This window comes from Bufo gargarizans, chromosome 9, assembly GCF_014858855.1.
Source record: "Bufo gargarizans isolate SCDJY-AF-19 chromosome 9, ASM1485885v1, whole genome shotgun sequence".
Lineage (NCBI taxonomy): Eukaryota > Metazoa > Chordata > Amphibia > Anura > Bufonidae > Bufo > Bufo gargarizans.
The window spans coordinates 197,276,675-197,297,238 of NC_058088.1; the positions used below are offsets into that span (position 1 = coordinate 197,276,675).

The following is a 20,564-nucleotide window of genomic DNA, read 5'->3' on the forward strand; positions in this document are numbered from 1 at the left end:
TGCGATCTGACACTGATGTTCCTTGAGCATGAAGTTCACCTTGAATCTCTTTAGAAGTCTTTCTAGGCTCTTTTGTTACCATTCGGATTATCCGTCTCTTAGATTTGTCATCAATTTTCCTCCTGCGGCCACGTCCAGGGAGGTTGGCTACAGTCCCATGGATCTTAAACTTATGAATAATATGTGCAACTGTACTCACAGGAACATCTAGTTGCTTGGAGATGGTCTTATAGCCTTTACCTTTAACATGCTTGTCTATAATTTTCTTTCTGATCTCTTGAGACAGCTCTTTCCTTTGCTTCCTCTGGTCCATGTCGAGTGTGGTACACACCATATCACCAAACAACACAGTGATTACCTGGAGCCATATATATAGGCCCAATGGCTGATTACAAGGTTGTAGACACCTGTGATGCTAATTAGTGGACACACCTTGAATTAACATGTCCCTTTGGTCACATTATGTTCTGTGTTTTCTAGGGGTACCATCATTTTTGTCCATGCCTGTTTCATGAGTTTATTTTTTTACATAATTCTGTTGAAGCATGGTTGAAAAACAATGTCTGACTTTCATTGGTTAACATTTATAGAATTTTAATTTATTATTACTTTTGTCAGATTAAAGTTATTTCTGTGACCATTGTGACTTTTTCTTTCATTGACCAAAGGGTACCAACAATTTTGTCCACGTCTGTATATATTTCACACAACCCTGGCGCTATGATGAGTCACATGATCAAACCCTGGCGCTATGATGAGTCACATGATCAAACCCTGGCGCTATGATGAGTCACATGATCAAACCCTGGCGCTATGATGAGTTAACATGATCAAACTCTGGCACTATGATGAGTCACATGATCAAACTCTGGCACTATGACGAGTTAACATGATCAAACCCTGACGCTATGATGAGTTAACATGATCAAACCCTGACGCTATGATGAGTTAACATGATCAAGCCCTGGGGCTATGATGAGTTAACATGATCAAACCCTGACGCTATGATGAGTTAACATGATCAAACCCTGACGCTATGATGAGTTAACATGATCAAACCCTGACGCTATGATGAGTTAACATGATCAAGCCCTGACGCTATGATGAGTTAACATGATCAAACCCTGACGCTATGATGAGTTAACATGATCAAACCCTGACGCTATGATGAGTTAACATGATCAAACCCTGACGCTATGATGAGTTAACATGATCAAACCCTGGGGCTATGATGAGTTAACGTGATCAAACCCTGGCGCTATGTTGAGTTAACATGATCAAACCCTGGGGCTATGATGTCACATGATCAAACCCTGGGGCTATGATGTCACATGATCAAACCCTGGCGCTATCATGTGTCACATAATCAATTTCACTATTGGCCAATATATACACCTATACACATATGTTCATGGGCTGAAGAGCTGACAATTTACACACTAAATATTCTAATTTCTAGCTCTGCTTACATATCAACTGAAAAATATACATTTTCCTCTCCCCAAGAAGGAAAAGTCTAATCATAGCAGAATCCATATCCACGAATCTTTCCCATCAACCTGCGGTTCTGGACTAGAATCTCCTCACACATAAATCCACCTGGCACTCAGCTCTTTGGTGGAAAATAGTGAACTTGTACCAGTTACACCAGTTGCCTTCTCACTGTTTTTGACCCGACATCCCATGCAAGGTCAGACCAAAAGTTCTGCACAGGAAGAGAGTCCGGCTGAATTTTGACGGCCTGTCAGATGGATGTTGCATTAAAGGGCTTATCCTATGATTAATGAAAATAATACATCATATAGTCAAGCATTGATGGGCAAACTGTGGCACTCCAGCTGTTGTGATACTACAACTCCCAGCATGCATACTTGCTCTGCTCTTCTAAGAACTCTCATAGAAATAAATGGAGCATGCTGGGAATTGCATTAGAACCTCTTTCTAACAAAGCTAGAACCAGCCCTGTATCTCCCATGGATCCAGAGATATTCCTATTCATTGCTCCAATTGTTCTGCTAGATTTATTTCTAGTCGGCAGCAAAGGGGGCGAGTCCTTACTCAGAGGGCATGTCCTGTCTGCTGCAGCTAGTAGCAACTGAAGGATGGAGCTGAGCATGTGCTTCCATCTCAGTGAGCAGGACAGATAAATTAGAAAAAGGGCAAACAGCAGGTGGTGCTGTACAGACAGACTTTATTGAATAGCTCAGTGGCTGTACTAAATTTTTAATTAAATGCAATAACAAAAGTATTCCGATCCAGGCGCTGGATTGAAAAATGTAGAATATTTTTCATGGGTCATCCCCTTTAAGCTATTCGTCCTGGAGTCTAAAGCTGAGCATACAGGTGGCTGCAATCGCTCCACAGGACAAACATGTATGGTATATACTGCTCAAGAGGACTAAGGTAACTTCACATCTTTTTGCTCACTCTCTCTTATAAGCTACTTTCCTCTTCACACTAGCAATGGGATGATGGTTTGATCACGTGACACATCATAGCGCCAGGGTTTGACCATGTGACACATCCTAGCGCCCACATTTGACCATGTGACACATCAATGACGCTCAGCTGTCAAAGAAATGTTGTCTTGTACCTTCTGTCAGAGGGTAGGTTGTGTGAAATATATACATCAACGCCTCTGCAGACCTCCTGCCCTCAGACATGGACACCTATCCCTTCAGACACAGTACAAACTTTATATCATTACAGATCATCAGACGTTTCTGTTGGTAGCAGGAAACAAATCAGACACTGGAAATGACTGCAGTGGGGGAGATTCATGATTGGAGGTGAGCAAGGGCGTAGCTATAGCGGGTGCAGAGGTAGCAGTCGCTACCGGGCCCTGGATCCTGAGGGGCCGAAAGAACATTGTGCTACATAAGAAGACACCTGTATTATAGAAAGTGCATGCTGGTCAGGTTTCACCTCTGGCTGGACATAAGGGGTTAGGTGCTGTTTCAATTTTTACCCCAGGCAGCAGGAGGGCTATGTGCTTCCCTGCCACTGACCACAAAGCACTGAGGGAAGGGGGGCCCCAAGATGAACTCTTGCATGAGGGGCCTGTGAGCCTTTAGCTACGCCCCTGGAGGTGAGGCTCCAATGCACTGAGAAACATGGGGATACAAGCAGAAGAAAGGTCAGAAGAGGGGCCGTCTGCCAGCCTCAGCAAGGCCCAGGGCTTGGTCTCTCTTCATTCTGTCTATTGTGGGCATGTAAGGCCTGTTTTAGATAAGCGTGTCCTGTGCGCGATTCCCAATTACAGACACTGCTCGTTTTTTCAGGAGCACAGTGCATTATAATGATTTATAATGCTGTGTGTCTCTGCATGACCTGTATCTATTGAATTATACTGACATACCGAAATGCTGTCAGTGCAGTATTATTCTGTAGAAGTAAGATCATGCAGAGACACAGCATTATAAATTATAATGCAGTTTGCGCCTGAGAAACAAGCAGTGTCCGTAACGGAAAGTCACGCACAGGACACGCTCATCTGAAACAGGCCTAAATATGCCTGTCGTGGGTGGCAGTGCTTCCCTTCAGGGCAGGTGGAGCAGAGGGAATAGACGAGCGTAGAATAAAGACAGGTGACCTTTCCTGCAGACATCACCTCTGCTTTTCATTGCAGGTTGCAGAAGCTCCAGCAGAAGATTTGACATGTACCAGGGGCGGCACAGACCTGCACATCTAGACCAGTCGGAGACCTTGAACTGCATCACACAGAATGGGATATGCCAGACATAAGAAAGTGAACAGGGAATCAAAAATGTCAAGGCTCTGGGCTTCCAAAATAAGAACAGCGGAGAAAGGATCAAAGAACATAAACAATTTATGTCGACTTCAGCGCAGTCGCTTCATTTAGGAGGAAGATGCGGGCTCTCCATATGCATCTCTATTTGTCATAAATAAAATACATTCTGCCCCCATTCAGATCAAAAGGATTTCATATAAATACTGAAGCTGGGAACAGCAGATGGAAATCACTGCATGCGACACTAATCAGAATCCTGCATTTCTCTCTAATTGGGACACATACACTCTGTTTGGGGTGATTGACACAGGCAGCAGAGGAGCTGAGATGAAAGAGGACGGGGGGGGGGGGGGGAGCTTCCTACGAGCTCATAGAAACGCCCCAGCATGTAATGCAAACATAACTGTGTTTACCCAGTAGCGGGGTGCAACCAGCACATTGCATGCAGCAGCCGAGCTCCACAACTCACTGTGCACACGCTCTTCAGATTATTACAGTTAAGTAGCAGAATTCGTTTTTGGGCCCCAAGTATAGAGAGAGCGGGTGCTTTATACGGCTACTTGTGAGGCTTTTCCACCTCTGGTAGGTCATCAAACCAGATAAATAACCGAAACCAATCAGCTAGAAGAGGGTCGTGCCCTTTAAATCCTAAAATATGCCTTGTGTCCTTCCAGCTTCCATCTATCTCCCTGAATTTCCTATTCTTACTTACAAGATTGACAGGTGCTTGAAGCAAGGTCGCAAAATAGAACTGCTGCCTAAAAATAAGTAAAATGAGCTACAAAAAGCTGCAGAGTAACCTGGAATCCTGATTACATCTCACCCCTAACTGGCCACGACCCCAAAACTGTACTACCCAGGATGGTGGGGAAGTTCGGGCATGTGCCCTGCCGCTACATTCATTCTCTATGGGACTGCCAAGGACAGCAGAGTACAGAGCTACCCTAATCCCTGGTGGTCCCAGTGTTCAGATCCCCACCCATCCTGAGAATGTGGGTCCCATTGCCCAATCTGATGGTGGGGGAGGTCGGGCATGTGCCCTGCCGCTACATTCATTCTCTATGGGACTGCCAAGGACAGCAGAGTACAGAGCTACCCTATCCCTGGTGGTCCCAGTGTTCAGATCCCCACCCATCCTGAGAATGTGGGTCCCATTGCCCAATCTGATGGTGGGGGAGGTCGGGCATGTGCCCTGCCGCTACATTCATTCTCTATGGGACTGCCAAGGACAGCTGAGTACAGAGCTACCCTATCCCTGGTGGTCCCAGTGTTCAGATCCCCACCCATCCTGAGAATGTGGGTCCCATTGCCCAATCTGATGGTGGGGGAGGTCGGGCATGTGCCCTGCCGCTACATTCATTCTCTATGGGACTGCCAAGGACAGCTGAGTACAGAGCTACCCTAAGCCCTGGTGGTCCCAGTGTTCAGATCCCCACCCATCCTGAGAATGTGGGTCCCATTGCCCAATCTGGTGGTGGGGGTTCTGCCGCTATATTCATTCTCTGTAGGAGTCTTGGGGATAACAGAGTACAGCACTACCCTCCAGCAGTCCTATGAAGAGTGAATGGAGTCAAGGTGGATGCTTGACCTACTGCTCCATCAATTTGAGGAAATGGGACCCCTGTTCTCAGGATCGGTGGGGGTCCGATCAATGGGACCACTGGAGATAGGCTAGCACTGTACTCAGCTGTACCATAGGGAATCAATAGAGCAGCAGGGCACATGCCCGACCTTCCACTCCATGAGATGGAGAGAATGGGATTCCTATTCTCAGGATTGGTGGGGTCCCAGTGGTTGGATCCCAACTTTCAGTTAGTTATCCACTAGCCTGTAGTGACATCATTCAAGAGAGAAATTAAAGATCACATAGTTGGAGGCCATCGCCAGTCATTCCAATGTGCACAGATAATGGGGGTACAGTGGCAGAACCCCACACCCAACGCTGGTACAGAATACTGTTTCACACTGGGCAGCACGGTCACTTGTAGCTGGCCGGACAGTCTTAGTCCAAGCCTTGGCTATGGCCTTCAGGTGTCCAAGATGGTACTGGACTTTGGAAACATATAATAGAAACAGACTAAAAGAAATCTGGCACTGAGCTAAACCTTAAAACATCCCATAAACGTATGTTTTATGACTATAGGTTTGAGTTGAAGAACCTAATCTCCCGACTCCGTTCCATCGCGGCCGTCCTCCCATAAATTACATCCTTGAGTGCTAAGGTTTAAACGTCAAAACAGAAAGAAACGTGATGGCAATCTGAAACGTGATAAAAGAAGATCAAAGATCAGAAAACAAGCTGGCCGGATTCCTTATCCTTGAAGGAGGTCTTCTTAATCGCTTCATTTAATGGGCACACTCAGAACTTGGGAGATCGGAAACATATGTCCCATAAGCTGGAGTTTGATGATGTATAGTAAAAAAAAATGGGCGCTCCAAATTGGCCACATGAGTTCTCTCCTCACAAAGACGTGCGCCTCTCAGCTTGCCAAAACCCTAAAACATCTGGAAGCTTCGGCGGTTGCTTTGGTGTAATATTTACCAAACAGAGATGACTTTAACCAGGAGGTCGTCCAGACCTTGTAATCCTTTACACCAGGACACTAAGGAAGAGCTAAGCCGCCATTAACAAGAATTACTCCAGGGGTGACCAATATCCTAAGAATCGCCTCCAAATTACAGAACTTTAGAAAGGGTTGGTCGATTTTGCCTACCCCCTGTCTTGCACCAAGGAAATGACTACGGAGACTGGCATCTGCATTGGAAGAGCCTGAATGTTATGCTTACATCACCAATGCATTGATAAAAATGTATGGGAAGAAGTCAACCAGTGTCCACTCTGTCCACTGGTTACAGCAGGTGTCCCTTTACCTTACAGAAGGTAAGGATGTATGAACTAGGCCCAAGGACACCGAGATAATCCAAGAATCACAGAACCTTGTTCAGATGAGATCTTGCTGCAGCCAAATGATTCAGCCTCTGACAGTTCACCATGAACATGGCCTATATAGCTCTGCAGTATTCAACTGGAGGACTGAAGTCAGAATCGAGACCGAGGAGGCCCAGTGTCCAGTTCTGCAGACCTGCCATCGCTGTATGCGGAGGCACATACAAGGTTCCTTGAGAGTAGTGGCACCTGGATGTCATGGGAGCAGAAGTATTTATTTATTTTTGTTTGGGATCTAAATTATAGGGGTCTGACTAATTTTAGACCTGGTCTGGTGTCTGAATGAGGTTAGGGATTTGGCCTGTAATCATTTTAGGGTCTGATGTGAACCTGTATCGGACTCTGCCTTGGTCCTCCCCCCCCCCCCCAATAACAAATAATAATAACAACAACAATAATCATAAATCTTGATGTAAATAGTTATAATATTGATAAATCACATTCCATAAAGATAAACAAAAACATTAAGGTTGTTGAAAAAAAAGAAAGGACGTAATCGGTGGCAACCAATCAGATTGCAGTCATGGTTTCCTAGTGACGCTGTGATAATTAAAAGCGTTGGTCTGTACTGGTATTTAAAGCGATCCATCAGCGCTCTGTACACAAGGATCAGTCCGATGCATGCATGATCCTATAGAATGATATTTGCACATGTTTGGCACATGTCTCCGTTTCCATCCTACTGATGAGGTCATCATGTAAGGAATCATTTAAGACTGCACTTTAGGTACTCAGTATGATGTACAAATGCAATTATCTTTATGCCAGGTCATTACAACCAATTGAAACATCCTGAAAATGTTTTTTTTGTTCTTTTCCCAGCCTTTCGCTTAATAGGAAACAGGCTCGCACAAGATAGCTGAAGATTCAAGAACATGATTCTCAAAACCACCAATGGGGGGCAGTAGTGATACAAGGTTCATATTCAAATAGAATATCCTCATCAGAGGCAGTAACAAGCAGGAGTTGTATTAATCATGCAGGCAAACTAGGCAGGTGTCTAGGGCAGCACTGAATTTGGGTTTTATGTTAGCTCATACTGCAATTGCTGCGGCTTAGCATAGGTTTTACTCATAAAAAACATACCTTAGGTGGTTTAGGTTTACGACATAGGTTGATCGTCATAAATCCTATTAGGGAATTCTGGGTTAATAGAGGGTCTCTATGGTTTATTATGAACCAGCTTTAACACTGAGGGTCACTCCCACGGTGCAGTCCTAGCTCAGTATTATAACAGCTGTTGCAAAATTGCAGCAAAAATGGAAATATGAGCACAATGTGTGAATATACCCCAATGCAGGCTCCGAGTTCACATCATTCTTTCACTTATGACCCCCCTTATCTTCTTATTACCCTACAACACAATCAATGAGCATGCAGGACAGTAGCCATCATACAACTTCAGGATATCGCAGGCTTTATTGGTGCCTTCAGTGACCACAGTCGGGGAGCAGTCTCGTCAGAGACGTCACTGTACCCCTGAGATGCATTTGTTTGGGGATGCGCCCCATGACTCTTGTGTGACCCAGACTTATCACCACAACCATCACAGGACTGACCAATATCATAAGAATCGCCTCCTGACCAATAAAACTGGGCGATTCCAGGACCATGTACACTGGGTCATAGATCCAGTCTCCCCTGCTCCATTGATCTCATCGGGAGATGCCATATTATGTTTGGTGGGATTCCACAACTCTGCTGCAAATTAACTACTGACAGAGGAAGCTGCCACAGGACGGCTGACTGACATGCCATATGGCTGGCTACAAGAGACCGAAGTCCTAATGTAAGTTAACAAGAAGTAAAAATGGTTAGCCTGAAGTAACAGGTAATAAAACATCATTATATAGACATGACATCATCAAATGTCAGTGGTGTGACATCATCAAACCATAATTTGGGCCCAGAAGCTTCAGTCTAAGTCCTGGCTCCAGAGAAGTCATCATGGATATAACCAAACAATTCAGAATCGGATTAGGGCAGAATTATTATTTTTTGCAATTCTGCACAGATATATATGATCTGCCATTTTCAGCCTTCACAGATGTGAGGAGAATAACCAATCTCCAGCAATTCAATAACACGAAGGTGGTACAGCAGCACATCACACAGTCCTACAGCTGCGCAGCCTTCATGTCCCTATCTCTAGTCCACAGCTTATGGCAGGGATGAGCAACCTCCGGTACTCCAGCTCCTGGGGGACTACAACTTCCAGCATGCACACTTACTCGGTTGTTCTTGTAACTCCCATAGAAGTAAAAGGAAGATTGTGGGAGTAGTAGTCTCAGAACAGCTGGAGAGCCAGAGGTGGCCGATACCTGGTAGGAACATATAGTGTATGGTACAAAGCTGGAAAAATGCTTCCGACGCTATACCGCATGATCGCCTGTAATAGAGCATGATCCCTGTGTCACCCACCAGCCGGCACACACCCATCCACCGTACTGGCCGCCATGCAAAACCCAATACACCAACACAGATCTGCTCTCCAATAGATTACAGTCCGTTATGTTCCAATCTACCAATGCAGTCATCTTGAAGAATAGCGGACACGTTGCCTATTTTTTTTTAAATCTCTAGAAGAATACAATATTGTATGTTTAAATATCTTTTATAGGTGACATAGTAGAATTTCAGAAAGCTAAATCTTGCATGAACTCAATTTATCAGACCTGAGTATATAAGCTTTTAGTGCAGTTCCACTAGTCACCTATAGGTGGGGCAATCATGCTAGTTTCACAGAAGGGAAAAAAAAAGTTTTCAGCCTTGTGTGCTGTCTACAGAAGTATCTAGGATTACATGCCAGAAAGTTTCACTGAGCAGTGGTAAGAAATATCTGAGAAGAAAGGAAGACGCGGGCAGAAAGGAAAGGCTCGGGCAGTCCCAGTGATGGGTGCAGGGTGCACACTAGCCTGCTCTTAGGTGCCATGACCCTGACATAGGATCCAGAAATATATAAACTCCTATGTTAATTCAGCAAAAAGGAAAAGTACTGCAGCTTTGACTTCTGCATGTCCCATTGCCCAAGCAGAGACATGCTGGGAACCTGTTCCATTCAGCATAACAGTTTTCCTTACCTGCATGGCACTGGGAACATATAAAGCTTAATGCTATTAGGAAAGATAAGTCTCTTCTCCAAGTCCTTCTTTTCCACCTTGTATGTGTATCCATGTTCATCACCTCCGCTGTGTGGGGCCAATTCTTAGGGATTCAGAGGTCCCCAATGCAAATCTTGGAATGCAATTAAAGTGACAGAGAAAGGGCAGGAACCCTGGAGGACTGGTGCACTTTATAAAGCCATTGGAATGGGATTTTTTTTGGGGGGTGCTTAGTGCAGCTGAATTTTCTGGGCAGTCAAATTTGAAACCCCCAGCTGTCTCTCTCTCCCTGTCCTGTCCCCTTCTCTGGTCTGGTCCTAATGGGGATGTCTTGAGAAGCGATGCCCCCTTGTCGAACGATTGGAGAGTGAAAAACCTTTTTAGGGAGATGCAAGGACTGTGAGTCCCAGAAAGGGACAGCAAATCAGAAGGCGAAATCCTGCAGGCTCAGCCTCCTTTCACTGGGATCAGGAAAAGGGGGAGAGACAGGGTGGGGAGGGGAGTGGGAGAGGCATGAAAGTTTGTGAAGAGAAAAAAAAAAAAAGTTTACAGAGGAGAAAAAAAGTTCTGTGGGATTGGGAGATGTTAATAGGACAAGCTGGGACCAGTGCGCAGGGTTAACTCAGGCACATTCCAAAACCCTCAATCCATTTTTTCATTCTCAGACAGACGGGACAATGTTAAAGGGGTGAGGAGATTATTTGTCCTGGCCCTAGATGCACAATCCAGAGCGAACAAGCAGGGCAGGACAAAGCACCAGCCTATTCACCCAGTGTGAAGATCCTGCCTAACAGCTGTCTCCGCAGGGGACCCGGGATCCACAGTCCTGCTGATCAGGAAGCTCTGAGGTAGCTGCACATTAGCTGCAAGGACACTTTGTGGTGCTGCCCCTTTAATGCTGGGGCGCAAAGAAGCCTGTTTTGTGTAATCTGCGGACAGGATGACACATGGAAAAGCAGCGGTCATCGTCCATTCGGCTGTGTACTCCACTTGTGGTTTATGTATGAAGACTGCACTAGGATGGTCTCCAATGTGTTCGAGGGTCTCCGGGTCATTAATGAAGGCTAGTTGTACAAATACTATTCAATCTAATAAGAGCCCAACAGCAATGCTGTATATACTGAAGGATGGAGCCATCTCCATGGAGGGTGCTAGAACACCACTTATCAAAAGATGATGATGCCGGGGAGTCTGCAGCCCACAACCCTCCTGCCTCCCTGCAGCCCATGACGGTTCCCATCTGGAAGGACGACATAAGGGCATCCGGCAGCCATTTCCACGAGGTCACCATTCACTGTTTACAGTTGGTCTACATACTGTCACAGCGTTATGATCAGTGGGGGTCCATCCCGCCGTTCTTGAAAATTAGTGGGGCTGGATAGAGTTCCCCCATGGCTGGCTGGTCAGGAGCGCGGCTGGTACCGTGAAGGTGCAGCAGTGCTGATTTTGCGTTTCTCACGACACAACCATGATGAGATTGAAACGCTCCCACTAAACTCCTAGTCTTAGGCTTCTCTCACACGGCTTCCATTTGTGTGTGGAAAGCTACCTTCTCATACATGAAACATATCCATAGGTCACTATTCACCCAAAGGAGGCATAATGAGGGACCTATTGGCCTCCATCGGGCTGATGTATAGCAGTTATAGCTCTTTTTCAGCCGTATGGAATAGAGACACCCAGTAAAAAAACGTATACCATATGAGAGCCTATGGGCAACACGGTGGGCCTATATAGTAGCGTTCATCTTTGGGAAATCAGCCTAAAGCAGAATACATGGCAATAACATGGCCTCCAATGGGACACTCTGCACTATTATTAAAGGGGTTGTGTCATCTGGGCCTTTATGACGTATCTACAGGACTCTGGGCTGCGGCTTCTATGCTGCCTGGAATAGAGAAGTGGCCATGCTTGCATAGCTCTCTCCATTCATTTCAACGGGACTTACTCCTATGTAAGAGAATGGAGAGAGTCATGCATGTGCAGACTGGGGCCCAGATCTTGAGACAGTACTAGGTACCAGTGCTGGAAGCCGCACCTATTGGACATTTATGGTGACACAGCCCCTTTAATATGAATACAGTCTCTGGGTGCCATATGATGAGGAGGCAGAGAAGCAGGACGAGCCCAGAACATGAGGGCAGTACAATAATCTTCTCCGAACACTGGGTAACAATCATTATCTCCTGCATTTACCCTAATTATTTCATTTTCACACCAGATATGAGTCAGCGCCCATTAGGGAAGGTCAGCTTGTGAATGTAATCTTCACGACAGAAACATAACTCATTCATGTATTCACGTGGGATAATCTTACATCTCACAATCCACTGTGGTATAAAGCATTGCGGGCCCACAGAAAGCTGGGTGACAACCCAATGGACCCTGTTACAGTCCAGTAGTCCCCGACGATCAGCAGGAGGAGCGGACATCAGAGAGCAGTTGTGGTTCTGTCACTACATATACCAGTTTCCTGGCTCGTTGCCTCCTGCCGGCCTCGTACATATTAAATTTAGGGATGGAATGAAAAGGCATGAAAGGGGACAGGAAGAGAGGGCAGAACGTTCCCCTTCAATAAGGAAGTTGTTTGAGCGGGATTCTTGAATGAACTTCCATTTATGAAGAACGCCATTGAGGTGACTGCTATGTGGCTCTGGAGTGTGGTCGGCATGTAAATGGTTTATTGAGGGGGGAAAGGTTTATATACTGAGAGTTTACTTAGGCTCAGAACAGATGAGAATTGGTATTATAACCCACGTAAGATGTGAGACGAGGACGATAGTGACCAAACCCTATAGCCGTGCAGAGGGCTCCACCAAGCAAACACTATAAATCTTCCCGAATGCTGGAATGAGATTCCTGCTTGGCTAAATGAAATAACTCACTTCAGTCTTGTTGCTGGTGAATGTAAAGCCACTGACTATATAAGATCATAGAGCCACCTATGGGGGAAGGGGCATATTCCGTCATGGAGGTATATCATAAGGGGCGTGCAGCGATACCATGCAGCTCAGGACATTTCACGCTTCAGAACCAGGTTTCCACAATGCACCCCGGGTCTGGACAGACTAGATATCCTTGAATGCACTCCTCCAGCCTTTTCATACAGCTGAACTCCAGATCTCAGAACCATAAGCAAATGTGCTCTGGAAGTATAACAAAGCCTCTCTGTTAGCTGATTGTCTGATCTTGAGGGGCATGAAGCCAATCAAACAATCCCTCTGGTGCAAATATGGCTAAATCTAAAAATGAAGACGACCCAGGAATTCTTGCCAGCACATATGAATGGGTCGGAGAAGCTGTGCAATGCTTCAGGCCGGTGCCAAGTGCAGCTCTTTCTTTAACATCACAACACTTGGTGCGACCATTGCTTTTCCACAGTCTACACTATGTCATGGAGGTCTGCCCATTATCCCAATATTCATGGTGGTGCTGGTGGGATTATTTCTGTGACTATTATGTTTCACAGTGACTGCTATTTCAGACCCCTGGAAGATATTCTTGGAGAATACATGTTGTCAGATATAGCTGTGCAGCACTTGCAATATTCCATCAGTCTAATTGCCTCCAAGAATTAAAGTCTACCTAATCGTTCAACACGCTCTGCATTAATCAATAGTACAGAGTGTGTACATGAGGAATAACACTATTTCTGGCCATTATATCACTTGCATCTGGCATTTGCTACCATTGTGCACAATGAATGCCTACTAGTTTTCCCAGATCTGGTGGCTGTGATCTAGCTGCCATTCACTGCACACAGAAAGTAAAGAAGAATCTGCTTCCTAACCTTCATCCGAAGCAGCTCCAGGATCATGGAGGGCATTAAAGAGGGCACTGACCTGCATGAATGTGAATTTAGCACATAGGCTGAGAAATAAACGGTCTATCCAGTCTCTCTTGCTGTGTATGTCTCTGGGTTCCTCCTCACTCCTCCACCTCCCCTCTCCATAGACATGTATTGACATGTGTAATCTGATCCTTCAGTGAGCTGCTCCATCCCGGACAGCTTCAAGGGAATTTTAAAACAGAACCAGCATTCAGCAAAGATGGGTGGGAGGGATAAACAGAGAACTAGACATTTTACTCTAATAAAATAGATTATAAAGTTTCTTATGGTCGCATGAACCATTGATTTATGTAAAATTGTTTGAAAAGTTACTTACCATTCAACATTTTACCTTTCATCAAAAGTGTATATAAAAAGGTAAAAACTGTGCTCTGTCCAAAACTGTGCAGATTCGACATCCATACTGTCCTTATCTTACATGAAACCCAATGCAGAGTTGATAAAGCTTTCTTCAGCACCCATAACCGATACTGTTCACATTAAAGGGGTCTCTGCACCTTCACTTGACATTAGTTACTGGTCTGAATGTCAACCTGCATCATTTATCAAGTGCACCACTTGATTTTCGTCTCGCTGTGATATTCCAGCCATGAAATTAGTGAGCGCTGTTTTATTTGTGCTGCCCCGGGTTACCATGCGATTGTTCCTTGCAGGCACATCTGTAACTAATGCTGAGAACACAGCAAAGCAGCGTTGTATGCCAGGGCAAAGGAAATAAATCAGCAAGACGATATAAATCCAAGGCCAAACAGCACTGAAGGAGCCAGAAAGAAAACCCAGTTGGGCCGTATATAAGAGATGTCATTTCAGTGACATACTTGTAATGATATCACTACAATGTTTTTCATAATGTCACATATGTGAACTCTTATTACAGCTGTGACACTCATGCCGAAAGTCTGGAAACTGATCAGCGCTCCAAAATGAGTTTGCATGGTCTGCAATGTACTTCGTATAAACCACTAGCTGTGTGCTCATTGCATTGGTTTGCTTGCTTGGTATACAACAGCATTCCGGGATATTGGCATTTGCTGCCTTCACCATGAAGAATGCAGTGGAATCACTCGTATTTCTCCATTTCACATAAATTACTCTGTTTCTGGGATTTCTGCATCGCATCTACTGATAAAGGACGTGGGGGGTGATCTATCATATGAGCGCATCATTTGTCAATCCGAAAGAATGTGAGGCCTAACCTAGCCGTGTTAGACTCTGTGAGGGAACAAACAGCTGTGCAGTCCATTTACTGTACTTATACCGGCACAGGGCTGGACTCCGGACCTGTAGAAGGATCGCCGATTTGGAGAACCAACACCAAAGATATATTAGGCTACTTTCACACTTGCATTGTTGTTTTCTGATCTCAATACCGTAAAAAATTCCCCATGCATTTTGAATGGAAAGAGATCTGTTCAGGATGTCTTCTGTTCCAGCAGCATTGCATTTTGTGACCGGACACAAAACTGCTACAAGCTGCGGTTTTGTGTACGGTAATAAAAAACGGAAGAAAACGGATATGGCACTGAAAACAATGTAAGTCAATGGTTTTGGTTCTGGTTTTTTAGGAGGCTAAAAAAACTGATCCGTCACTCATTAACTTTGAATGTATGTAGTGACAGATCAGTTTTTTTCCCCATTTTGTTTTCACACATCCGCTCCCCAACAGAACGGATGCATCCTGATGTGCAAAATCAAAATGGAGCCGTTTAATTGTGGTACTGAGATCCTCTGCCGGATTTCAATACCGGAATTACAAACCCAAGTGTGAAAGTAGCCTTAAATTTGGCAATGCTGTTAAGTGCACATTATTGCTACCGGGATGATTTGTAGGATCCTCTAGGCTCCAGCACAGAGGATCTCCACTTCCAAAGATCGCAGACAGTCTCTATCTAATACAATTAAAAGGAATGGACTTGTGACAACCTTTCAGATGAACATGTGCAGGTTGTGACATTGTTTTCTTGGTTACCAGTGCAGTTATCATACTGAACAATAAGGAGGGTAGGATTTATTTTAACATGTGCCGCTGCAGTGTATTATGGAGATAATACCGCCTTAACATGATGAACATATCCAATTCATTTTTTGTGCCAGATCATATCACAAAGGGCTATGTATGAATAGTGAGGGATACACGGGTACAGCAGGATTGTATAAACTTCCATGGATGCCATATTAAGGTTTTTTACAACTGTGAGGCTATATCCAGCCATAATATGGCCGTTAAACAAGATGCAAACAATCCAAGTAGCCATCATTACTGACCTGGGCAGCTGGCAACACTGCAGACCCAAACCAACGTGTGGTTAGATCCCAAATGGTAGAACCGGACAATGCTACGCCTGTGCAACTTGCAAAAAGAGCAAAGATGACCTCATAGCAGCAACTCTGCTGAGCATTAAGAACTTGACTCGGGGCCCTGCGCAGACCGTCCTGGATGAGTCACCTTCGTTTCCTGACCATTTGTTTTCAATTAAGCAGATTGTCAGACATAAAAATCCCTGAAAGAGAACGGAATAGTCTCCTGAAATTTGTTCAACAGAATACCAATGGGAATACATAGAATCTAGATTTTTGAGCAGATTTCAGAACCCTCATAGAAATTATAACATGGCAGCACCATACCAAGCGATGCACACATGGATACAGCTATGGTCAGCTACCTGTCCCTGCCTCCTCTATATCTTTTGGATCTGTGCAGTATGATACTGGATTTGCCCAGCCACTCCTGGTCTGTGACGGTTGTTGCTTTGGACGACTGTGACTTGATCCGAGACCTGAGCTAAGTGTCACAGACGTTCCCGCGACAGGTGGCAGGAGATCGGTGAGACTGGCAGCACATGGTTTGATGTGACATGTTTTCCGTTTGGCTCAGATGACGTCAGTCTTGTTTCTGGTGCCTGCCTCACCTTCTTTCCCCAGTTGTGGCTATTAGGGTCATTAATCCTTCTCTATTTATTGTTGTTTCTCCCACAATGCTGTGCGGTTTATAGCTTCTGTTGCAGTTGTGGATAGCTGGTGTGTGGATCTCGGCTGAGTCCCTGGTGCTGCAATAGCCACTTGAAGTTAAGTGTTTTCTTTCCCTTTTGTATTTTGTTTGGCTTCTGTGTGTTGCATTCCCTGTCTTTTGTATTAAGGCCTGAGGGAGACTCCTGCTCGTCCTTCCTTTTGGAGGCACAGGTTGTCTCAGTCCTGACATTAGTACCAGGGTCCTATAGGGTGAGTTAGGACATTAGATATTCCTGTGTATGAACTAAACCAACCTATGGGTTCTGTTCATACTGGGTATAAGAGAGAGAGAGAAAGTATGAGGGTCAAACGGATCTCTTGGAATGGGTTTCCACTAGATCTGAAAGACTTGAGGCGCCTCGGGTGGATAGGAGCGGGGTGGAGAGAAAGTTGGGTAATAGGTGCTAGAGGCTGCTCCGGGTTTAGTCAGGTCGACAAGGAAGTCTACCTCATTCTGTTCATACTGGCAGTCAGTCAGGACTTTGATTAGCGATTTTGTTAGGAGGTGTCCATCTTGCTTCCCTAGTTTCCAGGCCTTATTCCCTCACCCCTTTCCCTCCTATGTTCGGTGCGGGGTTTCCCTCCCACACCCGAACGGGACACTGGCCTTCTTCCACTGAAGTGCACATTTGGCCACTAAGAACTTTCCAAGCGTTGCCAACAAATGCATCCAACAATGACCTTTCTACCATTTGTGGAATGGAAAGGTGCAAGCAGTCATCAGAAAATAGCTCATATCAGCCGTCCTGACCACCCGAGGCTGTAACGGCAGTTTACCCTGCATATGTGCATGTGCTGCAGAAATCACACCGCAAGGTCCAGGCACAGAGACAGGTGTAAAAAAACTATTTCTGCAGGACAGCAGATACCTATAGGGTAAAAGATCTGGCCTAGGTCATTAGTAACCAGCTAACACATGGAGGAGCATGCCAAAATAAAAAGTCATAGTCTGGAGTTGAGCAGTTTCAGTGTAAATCTGGTTACTTGAGGCTATGCAGGATGCCATACTTGCTCTCCCTTTAGGGCTACCTTGAAAGTAAGTATGTTAATGCATTCCAGGCGGGAGATACTCCTATATCCCTGCAGTGTCTCCAGATGTCAGTCATCTGACACATGTAGTTGTGCTGTTTCAGCGTTAAACGCACAGATGTGCACAGGACTGCCACCACATGATCCACCAGTTGTTGGGATGCAAACAGAATTCCCAGGAAGGACCATTTCCCAGGGCTCCAGCAATGCGAGAATGACAAACCGGGAGTCCTACTCTCACACGAAACAGATACCCACCATAGAATTCACATTAATTGCTTTATGGCGGTGTTAGGAATTTTCCACTGTGTGTGTACAGTGAGTAAATATACATATCAGAAAGGGAAAGAAAACACGGACTGGAAGAGGACGACAGAGTTGCAAGTTGGGGGAAGGCATTTGCATCCATATCTCATCTGTCAACGTCACGTTGCATGCTTGGTTTGGGAATGCTTTGGAAAAAAATCACTTTGTTTTACCATGATACTGCGGAAATCTCAGCAATACACTGCTATTTGACCACACCATATAAATATTGTCTAAAAAAGGTCCAAATCCAGGCAGATGTGCTGGGGACTTTTAGTAAGCAACAAGGCCTGGACCTTAGTGCTCTCCCCTTCAGGATGAGCAGCCGGAGGAGTTTTGCTTTCACACCCTCCAAGTGACAAACAATTCCATCCACCTGTTGATGGGACTGGTGTTTGTGCTGGAAACATCTAGAGAAATTCACAAGCCCGTTCAACGGGAAGAAGAGACTCAAGGACGGAGATTGTGTCTGTATCTGTTGGCAGGTGGCAAATGCCACTGAGGGTCAGCGACATTTACTTAGTGTAAGGGGAGGGGAATATTATGCGTTCAGAAGATTTATTGGGCAATACACCATAGGCCAGTAAAGACTCATAGCGGTAGCTAGAAATTTAGGGGAGTTCATAACATCTTTAAAATACTTTAGATGGTCTCTGACCTTTCAACTAATCTTGCAAAAATCATTTCTTCAGATGAACAAAAGAAAACGGGTAATATATTAAAGTCAGAGAATAATCCCCCCCCCCATAGATTTTATGGGCAGCATGTAACCTGATCCTTCTGTGAGCTGGCAGTCTGTCTTATCTCTCAAGATGGATTTAGCAGAGAATATAAGTTTAGGAGGCGGAGAAAAGGCCACTTTACTCTGATACCTTACAAAGTTTCTTATATTCACCAGTACTACAGATTTTTTTCAAAGTTTGTTGAAAGGTTAGTAACCAAACCATTTAAAGATTCTACTAGAAGACCATAGAACGTCTATATCAAGCTTGTGAGAAAGTGAAATCACAAAATGTAATGACTTTATTTTATTGCACTATAAAGGTGTTTGTCCCACCATTAAACATCATGTTATTTGTACAAGTCATACATAAATGAAAAATTTTCATTTTTACATGCATCCGATGAAAGGTACTATTATTACTTACATAGTATAGTGTCACTTAGTGTTCATAGTGTATAGCAATGTCCAGCTAATGGGCTGAGTGCTGATGGACGCACATGCTCAGTCACTCCTCTATAAGGAGGGTAAATGTACATGGGGTACATGGAAGCAAAATTTAAAATGTATTTACAACTCGTATCTATTTGCCCTAGTAACTCATATGGATGTCTTAAAGGGTCCCATTTATAGCAAGCTGTTTGGTGTCAATAGGCTGCCCAGGGAAGGTCCCTACCTTCTGCGGCTCTTCCTTCCAGTGATGGGCTTACATTTGATCACTTTGACAATGGTCAATTTACATGCTTTGTTAAACAGCATTATTAAATCTCAACAACTATTATGGCATCTTCTACGGGAAGACTGAGCAGTACGTGAGAAGGACCCGGCTTGTAGAATTGGTTCTCCGTATTAGTGTTGGCCAGGAAGCAGTTATTCATTAACGCCTAATGTAAATACTGTATAGGTTATTACATGCTGACACGTCTCTCAGTTTCTGGACCATCTTTTGTGAGAAGGATGTGAGTAATGAAAACATTACAATTATACAGGAGGTTACGTTGCAGTGAACCTGCAGTCTCAAATGTCTTCTCTGGGGAGGTGTAATTTAAATGGGCTATGAGCCATGCTATTCTGGAGAGATGATCCACTCCAATGCGCACAGCCAGAGCGCTCGGTGATCTCTACGATCTGATTCACAAGATCACAGCAGTTCAGTGTGACATTCTTCTTCCTCAACAGAAGATTGAGCATTTCAACGGATCAACGTATTTCTACAAAAACTGAAGTGTAGTTGGGACAGAAATGCAAAAGATAGAAGGAGTTTGCAAATAAGATGTCCCAGTGCTGAGGAACTGTAAAGTAAGCAGATGAACCCGGTCAAGTGGAAATACGAAAGGAGATACAGAGAACACAAAACCTTTACCTCATACTACTGTTGTGGAGCATAGAATGAAGGCTCCCTTTTCCTATTGCAAAATCTGTGTCAGGGCCATCCAACCATCACTTGCCACATAAGGTACTATTGAGTCCTCCGGGCCCCTGTGGAACGAAGGACAAGATATGAATGCAATCTCTGCACCCCTGTAGCTGCTGTACTGTATTTGGTTCCTAATTGAGTAGGTAATGGCTTTTAGCTAAGATATTACCTTTCAGCCTGACTGCTGGGACCCCCACTGATCCTTGGAATGGTCTGCAGCGCTGTAGCTCCTGCAATAATTTGCACAGCAATGCTCCAGGTCACCTTCCTGGCAGACAACTGCAGCACAGCCTCATTTACTGCAGCACAGCCTCATTTACTGCAGGTACAGTTGCAAGAAAAAGTATGTGAACCCTTTGAAATGATATGGTATTCTGCACAAATTGGTCATAAAATGTGATCTGATCTTCATTTAAGTCACAACAATAGACAA

The 20,564-nt window shown here is 44.7% G+C and overlaps 1 protein-coding gene across 2 annotated transcripts in view; it reads right to left on the minus strand.

The window, feature by feature from the left end:
- COL5A1 (collagen type V alpha 1 chain) overlaps positions 1-10,221 on the minus strand; it is a 145,755-nt gene extending 135,534 nt beyond the window's left edge. Inside the window, exon 1 of one of the 2 annotated variants that reach the window (XM_044305252.1) lies at positions 9,779-10,221. In XM_044305252.1, the coding sequence (XP_044161187.1) occupies positions 9,779-9,878 (100 nt within the window). In that variant the 5' untranslated portion in view covers positions 9,879-10,221. The remainder of the gene's footprint in view (positions 1-9,778) is intronic. The other variant, XM_044305251.1, reaches the window with a different exon arrangement.
- Between the last annotated feature and the right edge of the window lie 10,343 nt (positions 10,222-20,564).